Source organism: Brachionichthys hirsutus, chromosome 21, assembly GCF_040956055.1.
Source record: "Brachionichthys hirsutus isolate HB-005 chromosome 21, CSIRO-AGI_Bhir_v1, whole genome shotgun sequence".
Lineage (NCBI taxonomy): Eukaryota > Metazoa > Chordata > Actinopteri > Lophiiformes > Brachionichthyidae > Brachionichthys > Brachionichthys hirsutus.
The window spans coordinates 7,092,076-7,118,140 of record NC_090917.1 but is presented as its reverse complement, the minus strand read 5'-3'; the positions used below and the strand labels follow the sequence as shown (position 1 = coordinate 7,118,140).

At 44.5% G+C, this 26,065-nt stretch overlaps 1 protein-coding gene across 1 annotated transcript; it reads left to right on the top strand.

The window, feature by feature from the left end:
• The first annotated feature begins 342 nt into the window (after positions 1-342).
• On the top strand, positions 343-22,615 carry grid2ipb (glutamate receptor, ionotropic, delta 2 (Grid2) interacting protein, b). The gene is given in 25 exon segments (XM_068754558.1): positions 343-427; positions 1,240-1,493; positions 1,613-1,942; positions 2,331-2,485; positions 8,608-8,886; positions 10,446-10,531; positions 11,685-11,754; positions 12,809-12,961; positions 13,068-13,223; positions 13,665-13,816; positions 14,042-14,176; positions 15,230-15,315; positions 15,555-15,705; positions 16,263-16,564; positions 17,226-17,978; positions 18,453-18,605; positions 18,951-19,038; positions 19,394-19,483; positions 20,569-20,765; positions 20,844-20,999; positions 21,074-21,200; positions 21,203-21,364; positions 21,444-21,562; positions 22,140-22,304; positions 22,544-22,615. Coding segments are annotated over 25 exon segments (4,476 nt in total).
• The last annotated feature ends 3,450 nt before the right edge of the window (positions 22,616-26,065 follow it).

Genomic DNA, 26,065 nt, shown 5'->3' with positions numbered 1-26,065 from the left:
CTCACAATACCCTTTTTTTGGAGAGCGAATTATCAAGGAACAGAAGTGCACGGGCGTCCGCGTCCCAGTTTTCTGATTAGCACTGCAGGGAGGCTGGCCTAAGGATGAATCAGGGATGAGGCGCAGGACTAACTCCTTGACACTCACTCAGAGATCACTCGCGTACTCCTGTTGTCCCCATGAGGACACTGCTGGGGGGGACAGGGCAGAGTGTTGAGGCTGTCGCCCTCTCTGTTTGACTTTGCTGTCAGGGGGATTAGGGGGGAGGGGGGGTCTTTCATTTCTTTTATATAGCTTGGATGCCAGGCTGCTTGCAAGCCCACCTGCCGTCCGAGAGTCAGGATGAAGAAGTTTTTGCAAAACAAAAAAGGCCGCTATTCTTTTCGACAGAGCAAGCGGGGCTCTCGGTATCCAGCTAAAGATTTCTGTAAGTAATTCATTCATCCAGTGTTTAAATCCTGATGTGGCTTTGCAGGCTATGGAGCACATACCGGTAATTAGCTTACACTTGCACCAAGAGTGCTTACGCTTGATTTCATTTAGCAAAAACCAGCATGCAAATTGGTATAATTATCTATTTGTCACGTCAGATGCATTTTGTTTTTTGCAAATCTGTCACAGGTGGATAAATGTATTCTCATTCTAAAGTTTCAAACCAGTGTTTCATCATCATCATCATCATTCTTTATTTGAGCACTTTCTTTATGCGCTTCGATACAAGTTCTATATGAAATGACCTGATTCTAAATCATCAGTACAGCTGGTTTAGTGCGCTTTTACTTTCTTACAGTTACAAATCAAAAGAAGAAGAAAACAAAATGCTGGAGGAACTTAAATTTCTCAAACTAATTAAGGTCGCAACTTCTGTGATGTAATTTGATTGGGTGCCGTGGAGCTTGTGAACTAGGTCGGGGGGGGGGGGGGACACTGGGTCAGTGTGCAGGGTTAAAGCGCTGCTTGATAGTACAAGCAGGAGGGAGGAGAGACACGTTATTACAAGCTGGAACTTGTGTTGGAGCAGTTTTAAAGCATGCAAAGGAATATTTGATCCTGACATGTCAGTATACGTGAATGTTTTGGCCGAAGTATGTAAGTGTGTTTTCTCCTTACTTTATTACTGCCTATTTTATTAACTTAAATGTAATCTACAGTGGAAGATGGGTGGGTTTACCTGCCCTAGCTTCAAATGCTACCCTCCTTTTTATCACCTCGCCTGTTTTGTTCTTCTCCACCCTTAAGTCCTCAGCATGCCATCGTCCAACCAGGGTTGGCCTGAGGAGTTTGGCTTCCAGTTGGGTGGGAATGGACCCAGCTACATCCTGTCTGTGGAGGAGGGCAGTAGCGCCCACCTCGCAGGATTGCAGGCTGGAGACCAGGTGCTGGAGATCGAGGGCCAAAATGTGTCAACCTTGGGTCCCCAAGCTGTCGTCGCGATTGCCCAGACTCAGAAAAACATCCCTCCCAGTATTGGAGTGGTTTCCCGCATTCATCAGGTCTTACAGCTTCTCGATCCTATTTTCAGTTATGTGGGTTTATGTCCTGGTTTAAAGTCTTTTGTTATAATTCCTGGACAAATGTATATCCAAAATTAATATTTATTTATCTGTTACAGATGGACATCATACCAGGACCAGACGGTCGTTTGGGGTTCACCATTGTAGGAGACTGCCCTCTGCTGGTGGAGGACTGCTCTCCCTGCTCGCCAGCCGGCCGTGCAGGTCTGAGGGCCGGAGATTATGTCATGGAGGTCAACGGCATTCCCGTCAGGCAGCACGAGATGGCAGCTGCATTGATCAAGGCCTCCCAGGGGAGGACACTACGTCTGGGGGTCCTGTGCCTGGGCTCAAGGCAAAAACGCAAAATCAGCATGGAGGACAGTCAGATGGGAGAAGATGGGGTGAGGCTGGACCGTAAACATAAAGCTCTGGAGTTCAACAGGAAGGTACATTTTATTACACAATCAAAGATCAATCAAGGTTAGGTTTGGTTATTTCCATGCCCGATCAGATCCCAACCAGAACAAGTTTAAATTTAGCCGTGAAAACAATTACGTGATTGAGAAATATGTGTTTTTTCTGACGTAGGTTTTAAGCTTTAAGAAATCACAAGAGTGTCTTCACAAATATTAAATAAATGTGTAACTATTGGATGTAAAATATACAAATATGAAATGGATTCCGCGACGTGAGCGGTCCAGAGACATCCCTGAGGGCGTCTTCTTTTTCAAGCTTCAGATAAGGTGCTGCGGTAGTAATCATAGTCCCCCTTGAGTTGACAGCATCTTCCCTCATTCGTCCGTTGCTATTGACTTATTGTCCATCCTCCATCAGGTTGAGCAGATTCTGGGGGACGAACCTGAAGTCAAAGAGAAACTCTTCAGTGTCCTGAAGCAGTACGCAGCTGAAAAGAGCGTAGAGTGGTTGTCCTCAGTCCTGCCCGACGTCCTCGCCACTGACGACCATCGGCAGCTCATCCCCAGCATCAGGTAAGAGTTTCAGCTCCCAGTTTGGAGTCAGCTGTTGCTGGAAAGATGGACACTGAGAGCACAAGAGTAAAGGCAGTCGATATTTAGCCTGCAGGGAAGGCGCAGTGAAAAGTAGAATCATCTGCAGGGACTTAAATCATGACCCTGTTGCTCATTCTGCCACAGGATGGATTCTAGGGGCCGTTCCTGAGATAGAATTTGTGTTTTGGTGGGCCCCATCTGCCATGCTAGGAATAAAGCCACACTTACACTGAGAGTTACTGAGAGTCTCATCACTGTTAGCGGAACTGAGGGACCATACCGACACGGAAGAGTCTGAGTCACCCCCCCTTCATGAAGACGCTCTGCATCCCACAGCCTGTTTAGAAAATAAAGAACTGGACCTGCAGCCAACGGTTTCCTTCTGGTGTGTATTGACATACAATGGAAAAGGAATAACGGCAGGTGGCTAAACGTGAAACACTAGCTGGCTTGCCAGAGTTCTCTGGTTGTGTCTTAGCCAGAATGACCAGATCTCTTGCCTCCACCTAAATCCCGGAGGCAGTTTGTCCACAGATTGGACACCGTCCACCGTGCAGCCAGTCATCCTTTTGTTCTCTTACTACCTTGGTTTCTGGGTTCCTCCACTACTACAGAGCTCCTTTCAGTGGTATTAGTACTCTGTTTACAGGGTGAGGGTTCTATAGATGCCGAGGTGCTTTTCTGCTTTAAATCGGTCATGAATAATTCAAACTCGCGCAAAATCTCTTCATTGGTTTTTCAATAATGAAGGACTCCGTGAGCACCAACGATAGCGTTCATGCTGCTTTTGTTTTTTTCATCTCCTACCTCACAACTCTCTCGTTTCTCTCTCCCTCATTATTCTGCTCAGAGCTAGAGCTGTTCCTTGCTCTATCTATCTATCTATCTATCTATCTATCTATCTATCTATCTATCTATCTATCTATCTATCTATCTATCTATCTATCTATCTATCTATCTATCTATCTATCTATCTGTCTGTCTGTCTGTCTGTCTGTCTGTCTGTCTGTCTGTCTATCTATCTATATACTCTCCATCTCTCTCTGTCTGTTTATCTGTCTCTTTCTTTCTTTCTTTCTGGTGACCATTTTTCTTTGACATTGTGTGAGGACAGCCTCCCTCCAGGTCCCACCATGTCTTTTACCCCCCCCCCCCCCCCTCCCCCCTCCCCACCGAGGGAAGCAGAACTGTTGAGGCTAACATTTAGTGTCTTACTCCTGAGTATGGGCGTCTACTAACACAATGAACTGTCTGGGGTGAGTACACCTTTCCCTTCCTTTTATTGGGATTTTAAGGTTTTATAAACTCGGTTATGGTCGCTTTTTTCTTTGGATATATCTTTTAGATATATCAGCTGCACTGTTTTTACAAAGTGCCCTCCGTATAATTATGAGTGTGAAATGACAGGTGAAGCAATATTTAAGGAAACTGGAGATGGATGGTTTAAGACAACGGCTGCAGCTGAGGTTTGATATCCCCCCCCCCCCCCACCCCCAAGCTTTAAATCTGTAATCCGTGAATTGAAACAAAATATCAGTGTTCATGTGGTTATTTGTAAAGTGACCACACTGGTAGGATGGAGACCGTTTGATGTAAAGGCACACTGTTGGGCTATTGCCTTCTCGCCGTCAGGATGAGTAACGCTTTGCTCTCAGTTTTTAAACTCTTGTTGTTTGGTGTGGGTGTCCTCGTGTCTAACGTTGATGCTTCTGAAAACATTGACTTCCCTTTGAAGGGTTCGAGTGCATGCTGTGTTCAACAGCGGCTGTAATGATGGTGTTTAGTCTTAAGTACAGGCTGCAGAGGAGGCAGCTTGCTGGTAACCGCTGCTGACGTGGCAAAAGGGGTTTCATGAAAGTGAACATTGATCATCAGTTAAATCTAAAACTAGATCAGTCATAATTTAAGTGAAATAAATAGTCTATTTTCACTAAATTGCAAACAATTGATCTTTATCGGCAGAATTAGGTGATGCTTTATAAGACCAGCTTGTTCAGGAAGAATGATGAATGAATTTAACCCTAAATGGTTTTACGCCGACTGGTGGCCATTTGGTTTGAAACTTTGTCTGTGTTATCCTGCACTACTACGAGGTGACATATTTGATAAAAAAAAAAGAAAAAGTCTTGACAGCTATTGTATGGATTGTAATAACACATGAGACACAATAGAATGTCCTCCTACAGACTGTAATCACTGACATTGATCCTTTGGCATTTTCATTCAACAACAACAACATCAGATTTGTTTCATTTTGTCCACCAATTTGGTTTCTAAATAAAAAAAAATCTGTTTAATTCATCTCTTATTTGTGTTGACTACCAATTAGCAAATGTTGATGGCTATTTAATAAGAAGTTTATTGAAGTTTTCATCATATTTATTGTTCACCTCATTTATCCAATGTGCTAATCTTTTTACCAGCAGTTTTTCATCATCTACTTTTGACAATTTCCTGCATCAAACAGTAATTCTGATATTGATTTTAAATCATATAATTATCTTTTTATTCCTTGGGCTTTATCTATAAATGTGCGATTCACGCTGCAGATCATGTAAGACAGATTCGTCATTCTCCGTTATTCAGCTTTCTTCGTGTGTATTGAAACATGGACACTCGGAATGACACAATGATCCCATCTTTGTATGTTTCTGTCATTCCCATCTTCTGAGACATCTATCTTCTCCATCCTGCTTTCTCCCAATCCTCCTTCTGATAATTATAGATGTATGTTGCTTATAAATTAGGTCAAGCCAGAGCTATTCATGTTGAGGTGGCTGTTTGAACAGATATTATACAATCTGAGGTGTGTAATAGTATATAGTGGGGGGGGGGGCAGAGACATATTAGCAATGTGACATGAATAGACGGCAAATAGTAGGGATGCACGGGTAGCAAACAGTGAGGTACAGCGTGGGTGTCGACACCGACATCACTAAAGAACATGTATTTATATCTCAGGCCTCTCATTGTAGTCTGTGATCAAGCAAAAGTGTCTGAGGCTGCAGCCGGATGCATGAACGCCTCAAACCTGTTCACAGTCGGAGAAACCGTGACAGCGGATCTAAGAATGCTTTGCTTTAACTCTTAAACAGGAGAGATTGGTTCCAAAGATGAGAGATCCATCAGTTCTTTAAGGCAACATGCACACAAAGATGGGTGACAGCTTTACAAAGATGAGACAACCAAGCAATCAGACTCTGAAGGTGCGTTTGTCCTGTGTTGATGTGGTGCTGAAAGGAGAGCTCCTGTACAGCGGTGGAAGGAAACATCAGCTCTACAGCATTCCTTTTGCACTAGCGAGGCCTAGAGAGGAACATTTCTGTGTATTTCGCATGTGCTTTTGAGATGTGGAATATTCAAACACAATAAATGGGTTTTTGAAAGGCCAGAAACTACCTTCGCTGCCTGGTCAGGTGTAATCTCTGAGGCATACTTGACCCAGACTAACGCTGTCGATATTATATAATCATATCGCCATTTATTTTGACTAATGCAGTAGGGTCAAAGAAACATTAATGTGTTTAGGTTATACTAAAAATTATAATCAGAAGAAACTTCTCATTGTTGGCATCGACCGTTAAAAATAGAGCTCCAGTTGGATTGGAGCTCCATTTTTGGAGATTGCTTTTCCCCAAAGCGGGCTCTTTGTACAGAGAACCAGCGCTGATATCAGCAACATAAATACAGGCTGGGCCTCATGTTTGGCATGAAGGTGCTTTTCCTCCCTCTCTCTGCTTCTTCTGTGAAGCGAGTGTGTCCTAATTGCTTCATTTAGTTGTCAAACTTGTTTTGATGCAGTTTAATTAGCCTCTTGTGTGCATGTACAGTTCCACGCGTTCTCTCCTTTTCATCTCTATCAGCAGCTTTGCTGCTAATTACTCCACCGGTGCTATTTCTCACAGACTGGGCTCTGTACAATCTGCTTCTAGTAGTTTGATCGGCTCAGCAAAGCAGCTAAACAGAACGCACCAGACTGGCGTAGGTTGCTCTCAGCTGGCTCTTAATGCCTCTGCAGTCACTTCATAAACGGCTCCCTGACTTTCGCTGTGTCATCAGGGACTTTGATTCACCTTAAATAGTGCAGTCTGAATTTCCCACATTTAATTTGCCTCTAGATTGAACGAGACCTGATGTTGATGCGTGTGAGTTCGTTGGTCTCTTAGTAAATCCTCTAAAATACGGTGAGCACTAATTTGTTTGAGCGGTTTGCAAAGTCTGCTTAAAGTTTGACATTTTGGGAAACACGTGCCTTTCCTGTCTGGCCATGAACTGGATCAGAAGACAGTTAGACTGATGACATCCTTCATGCACCAGTTGTGGTAAAGGCAGAAACTGGTTAGCTTAGCATATTCAGGGCTCTCCTCTGGCGTCTTGAAGTTTGACAGTTGACATGTTCTTCTCCTTTCATTCCCTGAGTTGCTCCGTGATCAGGATGAATTTGTTTTGCATAAACAAACCAGAATCTTATGTTCAGCCAGACCTTTCTTTATCACTGCGTTAGTGCAGTGCATGCATGCAATCGACGAGAAGGTTGATCTGCTGTGGCGACCCCTGACGGGATAAGCCGAAGCAGAAGAAGTACAGTGATAATAGAGAAAGCTCCACGATTAAATGATTGAGTTAAATTGAATTGAATAAATTTGAGATAATCAAATAATTTATAATACAAGGATAACCCTGGTGAATACAAAATGCAGTTTTAAAATTATGATTTCATTTATGGAGGGGAAAAATGCAATCCAAACCTGCCAACCTGGCCTGTGTGGAAACAGTTCAGTCTCTCCAGACACACCCAAGAAATCACTTAAATGGAACCTGACAGGCAAATTGAATGAGCAACACATCATGCCGGGATCTAAAGAAATTCAAGAGTGGTTGGGAAACAAAGTTATTGAGGTCTGTCTTTCTGGAGAGATTCACAAAGCCGTCCCGAGACTGTAGGACTCAAGAGAAGGACATTGAAAGCCATTATCTACAAATGGAGAATATTTGGAACAGGAGTCAACGTTCCCAGGAGTGGTCGGCTGATCAAAGTTACTCCAAGAGCACAATGACGACTGACTTATCAATGACTTATCCAAGATATCACAAAAGAACCCAGGACAACAGCTAAAGCACTGCAGGCTCTACTTGTCTCAGTCAGTGTTCACGACGCCGCTATAAGAAAGAGACGGACAGAAATGGCATCCATGGCGCGTTCCAAGCTGAAAACTGCTGCAGAGAATCAAAAACGCCAAAGATACTGTCATATTTAAATATTCTGTGGACCGAGGAGACAAAAGTGGAACAGTTTGGAAGCTATTTGTCCCGTCACATCTGGCATAAAATACAATTAGCACCAACGTTTTCAATGTTTAACCCTGGAGAACCCACGGATTCTAATTTGGCTTCCGTTGATGACTGCAATCCAAAGGGTAAGAAAAGGGTTCTCCAGCGGTAAACAGAAAAAGGCAGGGATTAGACTCATGCAAGATTTTGTTGCATTGTGGGAATGGAATAAAAGTCTGCCTATCTCAGCCTTTTTTTGCCCTTATTTAAAGCTGACTTTTACCTGCTCAGGATACAAACATGTTGTGTGTTAGGAAGGCGGCTTCCTGCTGTGAGGCGTGCTGGACGTGTGGGAGAGCAAGCATCAGATAGTGTGTGTGCATATGAGAGAGAGAGCAGAGGAGGAATCCCAGGCTCCCATACTCCCACACCTTTTCCTCTTGCTGTATTCTGGCTCTTGCAGCTCACGCTGCAGCAGTGAGACCCCGGCAAGCAGCAGAGTGACGCCGAGACCATTTACTCTCTCTCTTCAGAGGAACATCTTTTCTTTATTGCTTCCTATTCACCTTTTCTGTCCCTTTTTTTCTCTGTTGATCTTGAAGAAGGAAGCCTGTTGATTTGAAGAACACTTCAAGACGTTTGTCTTGCTGCTGTTATTTGATTGAGAACTAAAGGCTTTTGTTTGTGAACTCTAGCGTTTCAAATTGGACTGAGGTGGATCCTCAATGTAGCTCTGTCCTTTTTCTCATCTTTCTTCATGGGCAACTTTTGGGGCAACACAAAAAAGATCAGCCCTCTTTATTTTCCTCCCATGCCACCATGTTTTCCAGAATCTTCATCCCCAAGAAACACCGTCAGCGCTTTGATGATGCCGTGTCTCAGAATGTGATCAACCGGCTGTGCCGCAGCAAAAGCATCAGCGAGCCGCACGGCAGGATCCGACGAAGCCGCAGCGAGGATCACTCCGATCGCCACCAGGGGTCCAAACGGGCCAGCTCGGTGCCCAGAGATGGCGAAGCCGGAGGAAGGGGTGAGACGGAGAGAGACAAAAGCCAAAGGAAGTCCTCCTCTGGGATACCTGCTCACCCCCCCATCGGACCCAATCAGAGGTGAGCCCACATGCGTTTGACTCCTTCTATTTCTACTGTAATGATGAACCTTTTCGATTATAACGAAGAGCGACTTTGGCTCCATTTTAATTATTAATAACACAATAATATCCAACACATAATGCGTAGACGTACTTTATTATTCAGCCAGGTATGATGACATGGAAGTAAATATTTTTCCATCATGGCCTATTTCTTCTCACTGCCAGAAACTACTCGGAGGGGAAACAACAACAACAACAAAACAAAATCAGTAAATACGCACTTCAGCAATCTTGGTTTCATGCAAATCCTGGCCTCCCATTGGTCCTTTCAACCTCCCACAGTCCCACACCTCCAACCTCCACCCACCCACACAGCAGAACGCAGCGCGACAGCTCACTCCCACACCTCGCCAGCTAATTCAGCCCGAACGCCGTCCTTCACACAAATGAGAGTCGAAATGTGCCTGAATATCTCACGTGCAGCGCACAACAGGAAGTAGTTATTTCATTGAGGTGGCATCATGGGCTTTACTCAGTGGCACCGTCCTACGAATTAAGCTTCTTGAGATTTTAACTTTTGGTCGATGGTCTGTTAACATTTTCTCCTTTGAAGATTGCTGGTGAACATAAGTAGAGGGATGAGCTTGATGGACGCGGATCCTTTCAGTTTGTTCAGCGTTGCTGATTGTGCTTCTCTTCTCTCTCAAACACACACACACACACACCTACGCACACATGCAGCCCCTAAAACTTCTGCATTTAGCTCAACTTACATAACAACCGGCAAATCTGCCTGTTCTCCATCTTTGTCTTTTTTCATCTTCCACCCTGTTTACATATAGAAGCAGTCAGTGAGCCCTTGAGTTGTTTCCATAGCAACCTGCTTCAGATAGACAGCCTAAGTGTCTCATTTCTGATGTAACAGGAAGTAGCATGTACTCGCCTATGGTGTGAAGGGAGGCTCAACATCAGCAACATGTCAAAGGAAGCTCTGAATTATTGTTATGTAGATGAGAAGGCTGCACCGTTTTGATTACTGATTAAAGCGATTCAACAGCTCGAATGCCAACGTTGGCTTGCAGTAAGGATGAGCATTGTACCAGCAGTTGTTCGGACTCACACCTACAGGAAGTGACAAATCGCAAGTGAAGCACAAGAAGAGTCGTGCAAACGGCCGTGAGCGAGCGCTCCAGGCTCCCCATCCGAACGATGCCACGGTGCAGATTGACGGATTCATGGCTTTAAAGCAGTCGTAATAAATCAATAACCTTTTAATTAATAAACAAACATTGTCGTAACTGCATCTAGGACTGTAAGCTGTAAGTTATTGATTACACCCTGAGGTTAAATACATTATTTAAAAAATCGCTTCAAGTTTCACTCCAGTATTTTGTCTTTTTTTTATTCTTGTGTCATTGCTGGTTGTGTATTGTTAATTTTGTGTATTTCCAGGGCAACGCTTGCAAGTATGGATGACTTGAATTGAAGACCAGAAAAAAACCTCAGTTCAACTTTTGTTTGAGGCTTCAATCTGCTCTGTTTCTTCGTCTTTCTTTGTGGAATTTTTTTCCCCAGGATCCTTCGGGTGTACAGGGGCAAAAAGAGCTTTGGCTTCACCCTGCGAGGTCACGCTCCCGTCTGCATTGACGCTGTGATCGCAGGTACTGATTCTACATCGCAAAGAATACGGAACGCCGTAATAGATGCCTCCTCTGTGTGTGGCGGCTGCACCCAAATACTATGCAGTGTTCTGGTGAGGGAGGACGCTGCATGTGGGCTATGTGGGGGGGAGTCTGCTGTGGGGTTGAACGGGACCAGGAGGTGTTTGTGTGACCAGGAAGTGGATCGATCTGACTCACCATTCACTCGTAATAGCCCCTGAATGCTGCGCAGATACATTCAATGAGTTGTCACAGACTTTTATGTGGAGCTTTTGTCACATGTTTGATTCATCAAATATAAATTAGGAGAAACTACATTAATGCTTCATAGTTTTATCATAAATTCATTTCTTTTTAATTGCATGAATTATGGAGAAAAGAGAAGCAATTATTTGTTCACCGAGACCAGCACATTATTTTTGTTTTTTTTAGTTGTTAATCCATATATAGTAATTGGGATATTTCCACTGCTTTGAATTAAACATTAGCAGCTAAAGATATTCTGGTCAACAAGCTAATTATTGTTTGTTTCCTACAAGAATAATGAGCATTGAAAGGTCATTTAAAGGTCATTATAACAGCAGACAAGAGAGATGATGAAGTTACTGTTGTGGAAAGTTTCCAGGTTCCTGTGTAGAAAGGAGGTGTGTGTGTGTGTGTGTGTGTGTGTGTATCGATGATGACGGCACTATTCCCGCCCACCATCCTCTCCCACTCTCGTGTGCTGAGGCAACCAGAGTGGACTGACGCAGCGGGCCTTACGGAGGCCGATAGTGGGGGTGGAGAGCATCTTGTCGTGATCGCCACACAGATCCTTCCCTACTCAATGTGATTTCGGTCGAAACTTGCACCCACCATTATTTATTGTGTCCAAACTTCAGGTACATTTTTTTTTTATTCCAGATTGCTTTGACAGGCGTGGAGGTGATGGTGGATGGGCAGACTGGGGATTGTGTTTGACAGCGCCGTTTCCTTACGTAATAAGATTTGTCATGGCTCTGCTGACGGGCTTTGTTGGAGTGACAGCCTCACATTAGTTACCGTGCGGTGCCCATCTGTTCTCTGCACCTTGTTAGCTGGTGAGCTGGTGGCAGGATGTGTTTTAACTCCCTGAATGAGGTGTGGCTTGCTGACATCCTTGCATTCCTCCTAGAGAGTCCTGCTGAGGAATGTGGACTGAAGCCTGGTGACCGGATTCTTTTCCTCAACGGACTGGACATGAGGTTTGTCCTGAATGGCTACAATTCTCATCAACAGCAGCAGCATTTGTAGTAATGCTTTATCTTTGTTTACTGTCCAAGTTCTTGAGAAATATAATTAGCATAATCAGGACTTATTTTTAACCATCTGCCAACACTATAAAAAATGACCTTTTCAGTGCCAGAAATTCTTTTTGTAAATCCAGAAATCAGGGCAGCTCATGAAATATTTTTTTACAGTGTCCTTTGCATCTACTTCCTGTCAGAGATCTTTAGGTGAAGTTGAGTCTCAGTTATTAAATTAGAATATGTAGATTTACAAAAAGGTGTTATTGCTTCTAATGTTCTGATTCTAGATTTATTAGTTATCTGAAATGGATGAGTGATTTTATCAAAAAGCAAATCCACATCTAATTAAATTCAATAATTACATTGTAATTTAATAATATGGAAAATAAAATAAACTGAGAAACTAGACAGAAACTACTTAACATGTGGTTTGCTCAGTCTGTACAAATAGTTCTAAATGACCAGTCATGTGTTTCCTGTATTTCATTATTTAGCATAATATACATTTAGAACCAATGCCGAGAAACATATTTCACACTCTACCTTTGCTTCTGGACAAATTTAGATTTATTTTTAATTTAATTTCTGATAGATTGATATCTTTCGGCAGAATTGTACGAAAAGTAAAAGTTGCCCTCCATCTGATTTGTCCATCTCATTTAGGAAATCTTGCCAATCGGTACTATTTATGTACATAGAATAACACTTTTCCTGAAACAGGTCAAAGCCACTCAAAGCTCCCTTGGTACATCAGAAAAATACAAAATATATTTGTATTTTTATTGTAACCTCGTGGAAAATTCAATTTATCTTATTTTTGTATTTCTTTATGTAAACAACAACAACACTCTTGGTTTTTGCTTTTAAATAATGTGACAGGCCACAACATTTTCAGGAGGCACTTTCTTCTTCTCTCCGGTTGGATATCTTTCTCCGGTCTCTCTGTTTTTTATACATAAAGTCCATTAACTGAATTCGGTTCCTGTCATGTTCACTGTCTCTTTTGCAGGAACTGCTCTCATGAGAAGGTGGTGTCCATGTTGCAGGGCAGCGGGGCGATGCCCACTCTGGTAGTGGAGGAGGGTCCATCTGACTGTTCCTCAGACAAAACCGACCCAGAGGATTCACCAAACCTGCCTCCCACCACGCTGCCACGTTCCAGGTCAGATTCACAAGGTCAAAACCTGGTGATTTGGTTTCGCATTGTCTTCAGGGCAAAACAAACATAAATGTTATGAACAAAACAATCCTAATCTGGCACGATCCAGGTCTCCAGCCCTCAGCTCTCTGCAGTGGGTAGCTGAGATACTTCCGCCGAGCATCAAAGTCCATGGAAGAACCTTTGGCCAGCAGCTGGAGCACCTGCTGACCATCCAGGAGAGGTACACAGTGTGCAAAGCCCTGGAGACCTTCTTCCAACACAGGTCAGTGCGGTAGAAATAGGTGGAGATGATGGAAAGCTCTCATCGGGCTATGTAGCTACCAGGCTTTTATTGCCTGCACTGCATCGGTCTGCGTGTTGCCTGGGGAACCACGATACATTAGTCAACATAATACAACAGGCTGCTAAGGGCAGATGGAAAGAATGAATCACGGGCAGTGAGAAGAAATGCAATGTTTGGGAGCGCTCTATGGAGAATCAGATCCTCAGATGATAAATAAACCCCCAAAGATATAAAGGCTTCCATAACGGGCATTCCTCTCCGCCGCCCACCTTTACATAACCTCCCCCATCCTGCATTCTGATGTGTCACTACAGCACAGATTATAAATCAAAGCACAGCAGTAAATGGGTTGGTTATGTTATGATTATGTGTATGGGCATCAATTTATTGTGTGTGGTGTTGTTGTTGTTGTTGTTGCAGGAATGTAGACACCTTGATAGTGGATGTGTTTCCAGTGTTGGACACGCCAGCCAAGCAGCTCATCTGGCAGTTTATCCACCAGCTACTGACCTACGACGAGCAGGAACGCTGCCAGAGCAAGCTGTCACGCTTCCTGGGATGCAAGAGTAGCGGTGAGCCGCAAGCAAAACAAGCACCATCAGGAAACACACACACACTATTAGCAGACAGTTCAGAACCGTTGAGCTCTTCATTGCAGCTTTAGATTTCTGTCATGAGAGAGAAGAAAAAGTAAAATATTGAAAAATGCTAGAATTTTTTTTATTTTTGTTACTTTCATTTGTAAATGCATACAAAAAGTGGCAGCTGTCCATACTGAGCTATGCATGGTTTTGCAGCAGTGTTGGCGCCAGATGTTGGCCCAGGGCACCACCATCGGAGCAGTTCTATGCGCGTGTCGGGGACGTCGTACCGGAGCTGCCTCCGGGACCGGAGCTCCGATGACTGCATCATCGGGACTCACCTGGGAAAGGGTATGCTTCACATTACAGCAACAACTGCACGGATGCATTGCCCTGTGGCACAACATCACTGAGCGCTACGTGGAGCTGGCGGCGTTCCGTACTCACAAACTGAACACAACACACTCCTTGCATCTTTATATTTCACAGACATCATCATCAGAAGTTATCTCAGTTATCGCTGACTATTGCAGAAGAATTTAAGTCCTCGAACATTCCAATCACAGATGAGAAGCACAGCCTGATGTAAAAATACCAATTCTGTCTTCCGCCCGTAAACAATGTCACTTCTAGTGTCTGAGAGACACAGTTTTCCACTTTCCATTTTTTATGAACCAATCAGCCCAATCTGTGATCGCTGCACATCACGAGACATATCTGACATGCTTAGAAGTCGCCTTCCTCGGTTACATTTCACTGTACTGTACTTGTCATGTGTTGGACAGAGGTTTTCAGAAAGGGCATCATGCCCATTATTACATTCCTCGCTGTCCCTAAGCAAGATGAGTGGGTCTGTTAAAATGGAAATGCTCCTGGTACAAGCCCACTTGAACTTTAAAGGAAGTGACAGATGGCACAAATTGGTGAATTCATGTTATACCCAAAGGTTTCCAGATAATTTGTTTTTTTAGTTAAATGCTACTCTCAGGTGTGCCATGTGATAGGAGAGTGTCAGTGAGGACTGACCAGCTGTGATGGACGGCTTAGAGACAGTGTATGACAGCTCCCAGACTGCTGGTGAAGAACTCCCGTCTATGTTAAGCGTACAGACGGAAATGTCCATTATCGGTTTGTACGTTGACTCCATATCCCAGCTGTCTTTGCTTTTGATAAGTCGGTTTAGAAGCACACGCTGCCTTCATTTCCAGCTGAGGCTGCTTAAGGCATCATGTTTTCCCTGTTTTTTCATTGCAATTAACTCCTGATCTCAGAGTTAAGCATCTGCTCCTCCACACGTTCCTGCTCTGCACCGTCTCCCCCCCCCCCCCCCCCCTTGGCTGGGGGGTGGACAAAAGGAGGGGTCTTTCGTCCATGTGTCACTGTTCATGCCTTATTGTGCTTTAGGAATTCATGTGGATGAATCTGGGAGCCCAGAGGAGAGACAGTCAGGAGATGGAACCTCCTTCCCCGAGTCCCCTGACCTCAGCCATGTAGGTTTTCAGCACCATGCTTTTCAGCCACTGGCATAATGAACGCTCAATATGACATGTGTGCTGTCTGTTCTCACATCACCTGAAGGCCTGCTCATAATTACAGCGACTTAACGCGTATCCCATTAGATTCACGGCTGAGGTCAGCCTCCAAAACACCCTGAGAAGCAGCAGACCTTCAAGGTAAATGTGTCGCGCTGATTGTGTGCTAAACAACTGGTCATGCCCTCCACCCGTAGATGACAGGTGTGTACATGGAGCTGGAGAGTGTGTACGCAGGGAAGAGTGTGTCGCCACTGCAGGGCGGCTCCTCAGCAGAACCCGAGGGCCCGGGACAGACTGAGGCCTACGGGCGCTCCCTCTCCCCCCTCACTCTCCCGCCTCTAACAGGTACTCTAGCTGGCGCACATGCAATCGAGCAGTCAGTAGCACACACACACACACACACACACTCACACACACACAGCGTTCACACAGTCTCAACCATGTGCCATCTGTTGCAGAGTTACTGAACCCAGATATCGGATTGGACTCGGATGGCACATGACTGATGCCATGTTTATTTCATGATCGGCTGCCTGTAAATACAAGCCACTGAATGGGGGATCAATAATTGTATGCAGGTGGCAAACATGGCATTAGATTCATTGAGCTGCTAAAAATGGCTCCAGAGTGTTCACAACAACTTCTCATCTGCATCCTGGCATTCACCATCAATCCGATAAGAGAGTGGCACCAAAGTGTGTGTGCTGTTCTATACTCTATGTGCATATCAGTCTGCAGTTTGTCTTTTTGTTACTATGGTTACCTCAGAAGGTGGCACCGTGACCGAGAACAGACATTATTTGCTAAGGGAAGAAGCAGCATCTTATAAAAGTCGTTTCATTGGATGTTTTTGGCGTGAACATCTGCATTTACCTTCCTGACAGTCGCCACCTTCTTTACAGGCAACCGTAAATCTGGCCTCACGCTGTCGTGGAAGGAGCCCCTCCCAGCACCCGTGTATGAGATCCACCACCAGAGCAGTGTTGAGTCCAACCCTTACGTCAGCTTGGAAAGCCCCCCCGCCTCCCCTCGGCACTCCGATGGCTGCCCCGGTGCGCCGACTCGCCGCGAAAAGCTGTTCACCTTCTCCCGGCCGCCTCGTAGCCGCGACACAGACAAGTTCCTGGATGCTCTGAGTGAGCAGCTGGGTCACCGGGTCACCCTGGTGGATGACTTCGTGCCTGGGGAGAACGATTACGAGGAGGTGAGGGAGGCCGTCCTCCAATGCAGTTCATCATCTGCTCCATTCATGTAGCTTGAGCACAACCTCAGGAACCTCCACAGGGTGGGTGTGTTCCAAAAACTGTATCTGGGGCTCACACCTCAGCCTGGGAAGGCACAAAGGAACCGTTACTCCTTTTACCATTTCATCATACTCATCATTTTTATATACAGTACAGTATACACAACCATATTCCAAAGCGGAAAGTGGAAGAAAATTAAATATTTAAATCTATACTCTATTTTAGGATTCTCTGTTTCTTATTTAAAGTGTTATCTTAAAGGACTGATGAGCCAAGTATTTCTTCAAGTTTATTTCTATGTTTTTCTTTTAGTTTGATGGACTCAGCCATCAAAGATACTGCAGAAATACACCATTAACTTTACTAAAAGCGCACAATCAGATTGGTACAGCCATCAACTGAAGGTCAGCGAGTCAAAACAATGTAAAAATAAATAAATAAAATTAAAAAATCAGTTCAAAAATGAATTTAATTCGGTTTAACATTGCGTGGAGCACCCCCCCTTGGTTTAACATGGCGTGGAGCACCTCCCCTCGGTTTAACATGACGTGGAGCACCCCCCCCCGGTTTAACATGGCGTGGAGCACCCCCCCCCCCCTCATGGTCTTCCTTTCCCTGCAGATGCGTTTCCAGGATGACCAGGATCTGGGCTTCTTGTCCCGGCAGCTCAGCAGCGGCAGCAGTGAGGATCACAGCAGCAGCGACGAAGCCTCCTCTCCCTCCTACTCCTCAGGATCTGAACCCATCCCACCCCCTCCCACCCAGAGCCCCCCTCCCCCGCCGCTTCTCCAGAGTTTGATACCACCACCCGTTCAATTCACTGACCCTCTGCCGCCAGTCCACTTCTCCCCAGAGCATGTCCCCCGCAGCCGGATGCCCTTCCAGCCCCACCACCCCATCATCCCCCCTCCCCCGCCCCCTCCGAGGCCCATCCTGTCCAACCGCTCGCCTCTCCGTAAAGTGTTCAGCACCACAGAAGAAGCAGAAAAAGCTGCCCAGCACTTCCAAACCACATCCGCCCGCCTGTCCCACATCCACACCAGCATGGTGGCCACGGCCCTGCGCTCCTGCCAACCGTCCCGCCCATGCCACCTCCCGCGGCAGCTCAGCCAACCGCAGCCCGTCTGCCAGCCACCCCCCCAACTCGCCGCTCAGCTGCCGAGACCGAGCCAGCTTTTCCTCCAGAGACACCACCAGCTCCACCATCAGCACAGCTACCACGGCCCGCTGCCCCCGTCCCTGCAGGATCCCGCCTCATCCCAGACTCAGAGCCAAGGCCCCTCGCGCCATTCCCAGTCTCCGGCCCCTCAGGCAGCCCTCTCCAATCACACGAAGAGCCACGAACCCCTCCGGCAGGGACAGCAGTCGCAACAGGTAACATCTGCACATTCAGTGGATTCTGCATGCATGATTTTTTTTTTTTTTCTTGCCTAGAATTTATGTCCGGAATGATAAATCAGCTCGAACAGAAAAATCATGACTCGTCGTCACGCAGTTAGCATTTCACACAATGTGTGAATGCCACTATGCACATGACAATAAAGGTTTTCTATTCTATTCTAAGACCATGAGACTGACAAAGTGAAAACCTTCCAGCAGCTTTCAGTGATTCAATCACAAATCTGCTTCTGTCTCACATTTAAGAAAATAAATAAATAAATGAGAAAACAATAAAACTGAGGCAGTATTCAAAAGAAAAAGGAGGTGGATTTGAATCAAACAACAGCACATACACGAGTGTCTTTGAGCCGAGCCCTCGAGAGGTTTCAACCTGAAGTTTACATTTCAAATAGAACGCTTTACTGTGCTCTACAAGAACTTTCTGATTCAAATGTCTCAATCAAAAAGACAGCGCCACCTCCCCCTCCGCCGCTGCCTCCACCCTGCGAGCCGCCTCCGCTGCCGAAGCTCGGCCCCCAGGCCTCAGACACCAACCACATGAGCGTGAAGCGGCTGCGCTGGGAGCAGGTGGAGAACTCCGAGGGAACCATTTGGGGTCAGGTGAGCGGCGACCTCTCAATCATTTCAGTTCTAACTCTTACCTTAATAGTCAAGCGTCGCCACATACAGTAAATACACGATAAACGCTAACTCGCGAAGCTTCCCACGCTGGCTGTGAATGTTCTCAGGCCTCCTACGGTTCTGGAGAGACCCACTCATGTTCTCCGTTGTGTCTAATGATGAGTCATGAGGCGGTTATTGTAAACAGAACCCATGGTTCTCGTGTTTACGTCCCCAGTAGACATGAATATTAAGTGTAAGTATAAGTATAAGATGATGTTTTTTCCCCAGACAACTGCCTCTAGGTTGAAACACTTTGTCTGACGGTCCTGTTCTGGGTTTCAGCTCGGAGAGGACGCAGACTATGACAAACTCACTGACATGGTGAAATACTTGGACCTCGATCTGCACTTTGGGACTCAGCGCAGATCTAGTAAGTGGTTGGTATGAGCCTTTACGATATTGAATCATCGTCATCATCGTATCTTTATGTGTATTGTCTATGATGCCACAGATAGAGGACTAGTAGACAGTGAAAGTGAATCTATGTTTTCATGTATTGACGTATCCTGTTCTGTTTGTACCTTCACAGTTCTGATTTGTTGGAGCTGAAACATTCACCTGTTGATCAAATCGATTCTCCATAAGGCACCATACCCCCCCCCCCCCAAAAAAAATACAAATAAAAATGATCTGTTTATTATCCCATCACATGTAATCAGTGTGTGTGTGTGTTGACCCCTGGTGCCTGGAGAACACTTCCTCACCCTCTTTGTTGAAATGATCAGTCTCTCCTCCAGAGCCAGCCTTCTTGCCAGAGAACTTCAAGAAGAAAGACGTGGTGGAGATTCTGTCTCATAAAAAAGCTTACAACGCCTGTGAGTACCGCAACGTCCGGGACGCCGTCCCACACACAAGCGCAAACATGGCAGACACTTTTGTTTCCGGCTTTTGAAGCCTGAAGACCAGAGGCGATGACTCTGCGACCTTTTAGTACCAGATGATGAATGATCACTGTTGATGTGTCGCAAAGTGACATTTTTCCCCTTTTTAATATCAAAATAAATACTCTTCATCGTGAGGATGACATCACCAGAGTGTTGTGATGTCACAATAACCCGAATGCTCTCATGTGAGGAGTCTTATTTGAACATTATTTCAAGATGAAAAATCAATAATCCGTCTTTCATTACGTTTTATCAGGTTAGTTCTGCACTTTTAAAGGTTCAAGATTTAATGAGGCTGCAGATTGCAGCTTCTGACTTTCCACTACAGTCAGTGGTTAGCAAAAAACGATTGTCCATTTTGGGTTGCTGTACCAAACACAGCGACGTAACATGCCAGAAAGCACGGAAGAGGACGCGAACACACACACCAAAAATCTCAGTCGTAAAGGGGGCCGATAAAATGGTCAGACGTCTCACCTGATCAGCTCCCGCCTCTCTGGACGGTTCTCTGCCAGGACATCCTCTCTGTTCCGTCAGTGTTTTCAGGTTCTCCCGTTCTAGGTGTCGTCCAGCGTTCCCTAGTTCGATCTTTAATACCTGTTGAAATCGGGGTAAATGTTACCAACAAAATGATTTTGTTTTTAGACACTTTCAATATCTTATAAAATAATCTGATAACTTCTAAACTAGTAGTGAATTCCAAAAATACAGTAGAGCTAAAATAAATGTCGAGCCATTATGTTTGGTGTAAATCACAATGTAGGGAGACTGAGGCGTATTTTGGCATTTGCAATTTGCTGCTTTGTAAACGGAAACATCGTTTCTAAATTATGATGTGGAAGAAAGTTTTGTTCTTTTATTTTCATCTCCATTTAATACACAGCTATAATATCAGCGTAAATTTAACAGATTTAAACTGGTATCTTGAATCTGACACAGAAAACATAGCCTGGTTATTAAGAGTCATGATTCTCTTTGAAATGCAAACATTGTTTTTCTTTATATCCTCCCTGCAGCCATCCTCATCGCCCATCTGAAGCTCTCCACCGCCGAGCTGCGCCAGGTCCTGATGAACATGACCACCGACAGGCTAGAGCCCGCCCACATCAAGCAGCTGCTGCTCTACGCTCCAGACGAGGACGAGGTCAAACAGTACGAGCGGTTTGATCAGGATCCGGCCAAACTCAGTGAGCCCGACCAGTTCATTTTCCAGGTAAAACCCAAGAAAGAAGAAAGGCATTCAGCAGTGACATTAGATGATTTACATAAAGGAGCATTTTGCACGTTTCAGATGCTGACGGTGCCTGAGTATAAGACCCGTCTACGGAGCCTCCACTTCAAGACAACGCTTCAGGAGAGGACAGAGGAGATGAAGGTCGCATACGATTACATCTATCAGGCTTCAGTAGAGCTCAAGAGCAGCAAGAAACTGGCCAAAATCCTGGAGGTAAACAGCCACGGCAAACAAATCGGCACATCCTCAGTGTCATTAGTGTTTATTAAGGACATTATTTCACACAGTTTGTGCTTGCGATGGGGAATTACCTGAACAACGGCCAGCCCAAGAGCCACAGGACAACCAGCTTTAAGATCAACTTCCTGACGGAGGTGCAGCACCTGTGGGTCAACCACATTCTGCTCATTTCGATGTCGCCGTTTCATGAATACTTTTCATCTTTCAGCTGAGCACGACTAAAACCGTAGATGGGAAATCCACATTTCTCCACATCCTGGCCAAGTCGCTCTGCCAGCACTTTCCTGAGCTGCTCAACTTCTCCAGAGACCTTACGACCGTGTCTCAGGCAGCCAAGGGTGAGATGACGCGACACCATCCGGGCTGTTCTCCTGTCAGTCTGTTGGTAACTCAGCATCGGATTTGTCACCTGTCCAGTGAACCAGAAGGCCGTCACAGCAGAGCTGAGTGACATTCACTCCACCATCCAGGACATCCGGACAGCCTGTCTGAAAATCCCACCCACCTCCGAGGACCACTTTGCCTCCGTCATGAGCGTACGTCAACCACCTTAAATAATATCGTGCACGTTCGACACATTCTGTTTGATTGGCCTTTCAGCAACTCTTAAACTCACTGACAATTTTTCGTCAAGTTGCATTTGAACAAAAATAAAAAAAACAACTCAAGACATGTTACAAAGAAAAGATCAAATATGAATATTGTTCATTCTTTACGCTACATGTCAAAGATAAGAGACAAATAAGACAAAAAGAATTATCATTGAACACTCAGCAAGAAGGCTAGTAAGGATATTTCACAATTATTATTTTGGGTTCTGTCTTTCCCTGCTACACCTGTAAAGTGTCTTGAGATAACTTTATATGATCTGGCGCTATAGAAATAAAAATGAATTGAATTGAATCCGTAAACTCGAGAGACCCACAAGAGACAGGTTTTGAATTATGTGAAGCGTCACAGAAACCAGAGACCGATTCTGATTTTTAACGCCCATTATAAGCCAAGAACACAAATACGGTTTCCATAGTACATCTCATCGGCCTCCATAAAGCCAGAATGTGCTGCTCAACACAAGCGATTTGACTTTGATGTCTGAAAATCCACCCCCTGCAGAGCTTTTTGGAGAACAGCCACCCTTCAGTCCAGTCTCTGGAGTCTCTGCAGACCCGAGCGATGGAGGAGTTTTCCATGGTGGCCTCGTATTTTGGAGAGGACAGCAAGTCCGCCAGAACAGAGAACTTCTTCGGCATCTTTGCAGAGTTCATGTCCAAGTTTGAGGTCAGCTTCATCAACGTTTTGCATCGAACCAACATGGTAAATTTGGCTTGTTCCTGAGAAGGACCGGCTCCTGTTTTGATATATGCAGCAGAACACTTAGGCCTCCAGATGGTATGTAGTAACTAGTGAAGAAGCTGCAAAGTGCTGCTCTCAGTGGGAAAACAAAATGTGCTCTGAATCTGAACATATTATGCTAAGGGAGGCTCGAGACCGTTGAACGTGCGCGGTTTGTCTTCCAGAGAGCTCTCGGTGAGACACAGACTCCAGAAAACCCCAGAAGCCCCAGACTGTCTTCCCCGCTGGCCTGGTAGAAGCAAAACATCTGGGAAGATTTAGGGCCGAAGCATCTGGCCCTCCGGCTCCATTTCCACTCTGCTGTCCACAACCAAAGTGCCAAGATCCCACAGAGACACTGAAACCACGGAAAGAACTCGGCGCACGACAACTCAAAGTCGTCCGATCGTTATTTACACCTCCTTCTAACACAAATCACTTTGCATGTAGTGAATGCACTGGAGATTCCATCCGTGTGATTGCTCCAGTGCATTTTCAGGCTAAATTAAAATCACATCTAAATAATGAATGCAGCTATTCTAAATATTAACAGATAACTTGCTATGTTTAATATATCTCTATCTAATAAAGTTTATATTTTCTATCAGATCGTATTTGAGATTTGTAAAGATAAAGCGTAGTTGGAGGCAAAGTGTAGTTTAGTTTCGAGTCGAGCTGGACTGTTCATTCACTCTCTGCATCCCATAAAGCAGGAATCGCTTTTAAAATAATACATGGTGGAATATCTTCTAGCATCACAAAGCCATAGATGTGGTTATTCCATCTAATGTTTTCTTTTTTTTGGCATCTATTGGTGGAAAATAAAAAATAAAAATAAAAATAAAGATCACTTGCAAAATAAGAAACAAAAATGTAGGAAAATCTAGGCATCAATGCTCTCTACAAAAAGGCCACAGTCTTCTTAGTGATATTTAATCATCATTGTGAATACATTTCACAACGATGTATTGAGTTGCTTTTGAACTTTCAAGACATTTTCACTTTGGCCTGCACAGGTTTCCATAAACTCCACCTTGCTTTTTGACCTTTTCCACCAATCCTGCCAAATGCGCAGCTGTGCTTAACCTTAGTGGGAGCTCCCTCTACATGTGTTGGATTTTTTTGGTTTGAATACCGGTACCTATGAGTTCTTTTTCTGTCCAGTCATCTGACCTGCACTCGGTCACGATCACAAATCAACCAGGCCAGTTTGCGGCACCTCGAAATCATTCGTCATCCATCGGCTATTCTGCATTATACATTTCCTGCTTGTGAGGACAAATCTGAATTCAATCAACAACACCGTTTGCAACATGATAATTTTCATTAAATGCATGGTGGAAAAGCAACTTGTGTTCCATTTGCCAGTAAAAGGCAGGTTTGGTGTGAGCAGGCCGAGCCCTGTTTAAACAAATGGCTCAATGCTGAGTGAATGTCAGAGCATGCAGACGAAGCATCCTACTCTAAATGGTCCTTTCCTGCTATTCTGGTCACCGTGGCGATCTCATGACTCATCTTCAGTACAGTGTACCTGTAGTCATGTTGTATTTATGTTGAACTATTGTTGGGATGTAAATGTACTGTTTTCTGCTACGCGCTGCTCATTTTATACTCGACGTTTGTGTGTCCTTCCAGTCCTGGTCTGTTTTCTTATTCAAGCATTTATTTATTCTTGATGCGCAGCTTCAGCCAGGTTTACGAGGTAATCGTGATCTGGTAGAAACGATATCCGAGCTGCTGCTCGTGTGGTAAAAGTGTTTCTCGTCCGGATCACTTGCATGTTGGTGCAGTTCCTTTTAAGACGTGCAGCTAGTAGCATTTACCCTCCCTGGATACTCCAGTTTCAAATGAATACAGACTTATTTATTGGTTGGTCGTAGGTTTCTGTCCCGTTTCACGTACTCGTGAGAGTTGCTCACATTTTGGTCAGTGTTTTCAAATGTTTTTCATCGAATAAGAAAAGAAAATGCTCTAAAGGTAAAACTGCGTGACTTATCTGTGCCTCATCTCATATTTATTAAATTACTGATTTTATAATTTGTGTTTAATTTTTCCTGCACTGCATATCAAATTATTTTCAGCCATTGTATAATATATTTTTCACCATCAGAACTTAATACACAATTTTTATTGTATAATAATCAAGTTTCATTTATAAGCGTGCAATTTGAACACATTAAAACTCAAAAACATCGACATCAGATTTAAATAGATTCTTCATATAACTTTATTTTCTTTGGAAATGGGTATGACCAAGCATTCAAAATACATGTTTTCATATTTTTAAGCTCACCAGACAGAATACATAAAACAAACTCAGCATCATGTCTAGTTTAATGGCGTTCATCTTTAAGAGCGCTGAGATACCACGCTCACTCGATGCACGTGGATAAGGCAGCGAGGTATACGAGTAAAGCGAGAAATATATCATTCGATTGTCTCTGAAAAAACATGTTTTCAGGGCGACTGCAGCATCCGAGGCTTTCTCAGCTGGTACCGTATCGGCTCTCCCATCAGAAAAGCTTACGCAGAACACGCACCATATCCTTGTACCAATCCGCCCACATCATGACTGAGATGCCATAACACCGTGTGCTCTCAGCTCAGTGAGATAGATTGGACCAAGCCTCTAAACCTGTGCACTCGGAAACCACCAAGAGCAATATCAGGACGTAGAGGCTGGAAAGAATCATCCTTTCGCTACAGTCACTCACACGCAGCCCGTTGCACGCTAGAATACGCTGGCAGAGGTCGATGGAATGACAGAGAGGTGAAATATTGAGTGGGAGGGCGGTGAACGCTGCTACGTCTGCTTATAAATCCCAAAGAAATCATTTAAAGACACAACTTATGTGGCGCGCCATCACAGAGGGTGGATTCCCCTCTTCCTTATATCCCTGAAACACACCTATTGCCAAGACAGCTTCTTTGAAATACTGCAGTAACAGGAGCCGAGTATAACCTCCATGCAGTAAATGTATAATTACACGGCTGTGGGAGGAACCTATAAGGCGTGACTTACATTTAAAGACTGCATTAATCAGGTCAAGCCACAGGGAATGTGTTCAGAAATCTGGAAATAAATACAAGAGCAGCCGGTTGGGGGCAGTTCTGTACAAGAAAAAATATTGTGTTTGTGACGACTGGAAGCCTGCAGTCACCAACTCCACGTTAAACAGTTTTGGTTTTTACTTTTACCTGCCGATACTTACACCCCCCCCCCCCCGTACTGTAGAAATACCATTTTATTTTCTGTCCTAAGACCATCTTCAACATTCATTTAAGAAACACAAACACCTCACACCAAACAGATCTCATAATTGTTGTATTGTGGCGTTTCTCTCCTCATGACTCACGTTCCTTTGCCTTTGTTGCAAGATTGTCTGGCGCACGATCTGCGGGGTGGGGGGGGGGGGGGGGGGGGGGGGGGTGTGTGGTGTGGAGGCTTTGTGGCACTCCTCTTCACCACTTTCAGAACCACCATGAAGGTCTGCAGGACTGAGTAAACAATGGCTCATAATTAGTTTAAATAATCTATTTAGTAAAAAAAAAAAAAAACCCTGGTCAATGTCAAGATTATTTGGGTAATAAAAAAAAAATCAAGTCACAATTTCCCTAAACTCATGTTTACATACTTTTTGTTTGGCATTAAAACAGACTCACTGCTTATGGAACTGTTGCAGATTAAAATGAACCATCTTGTGTTC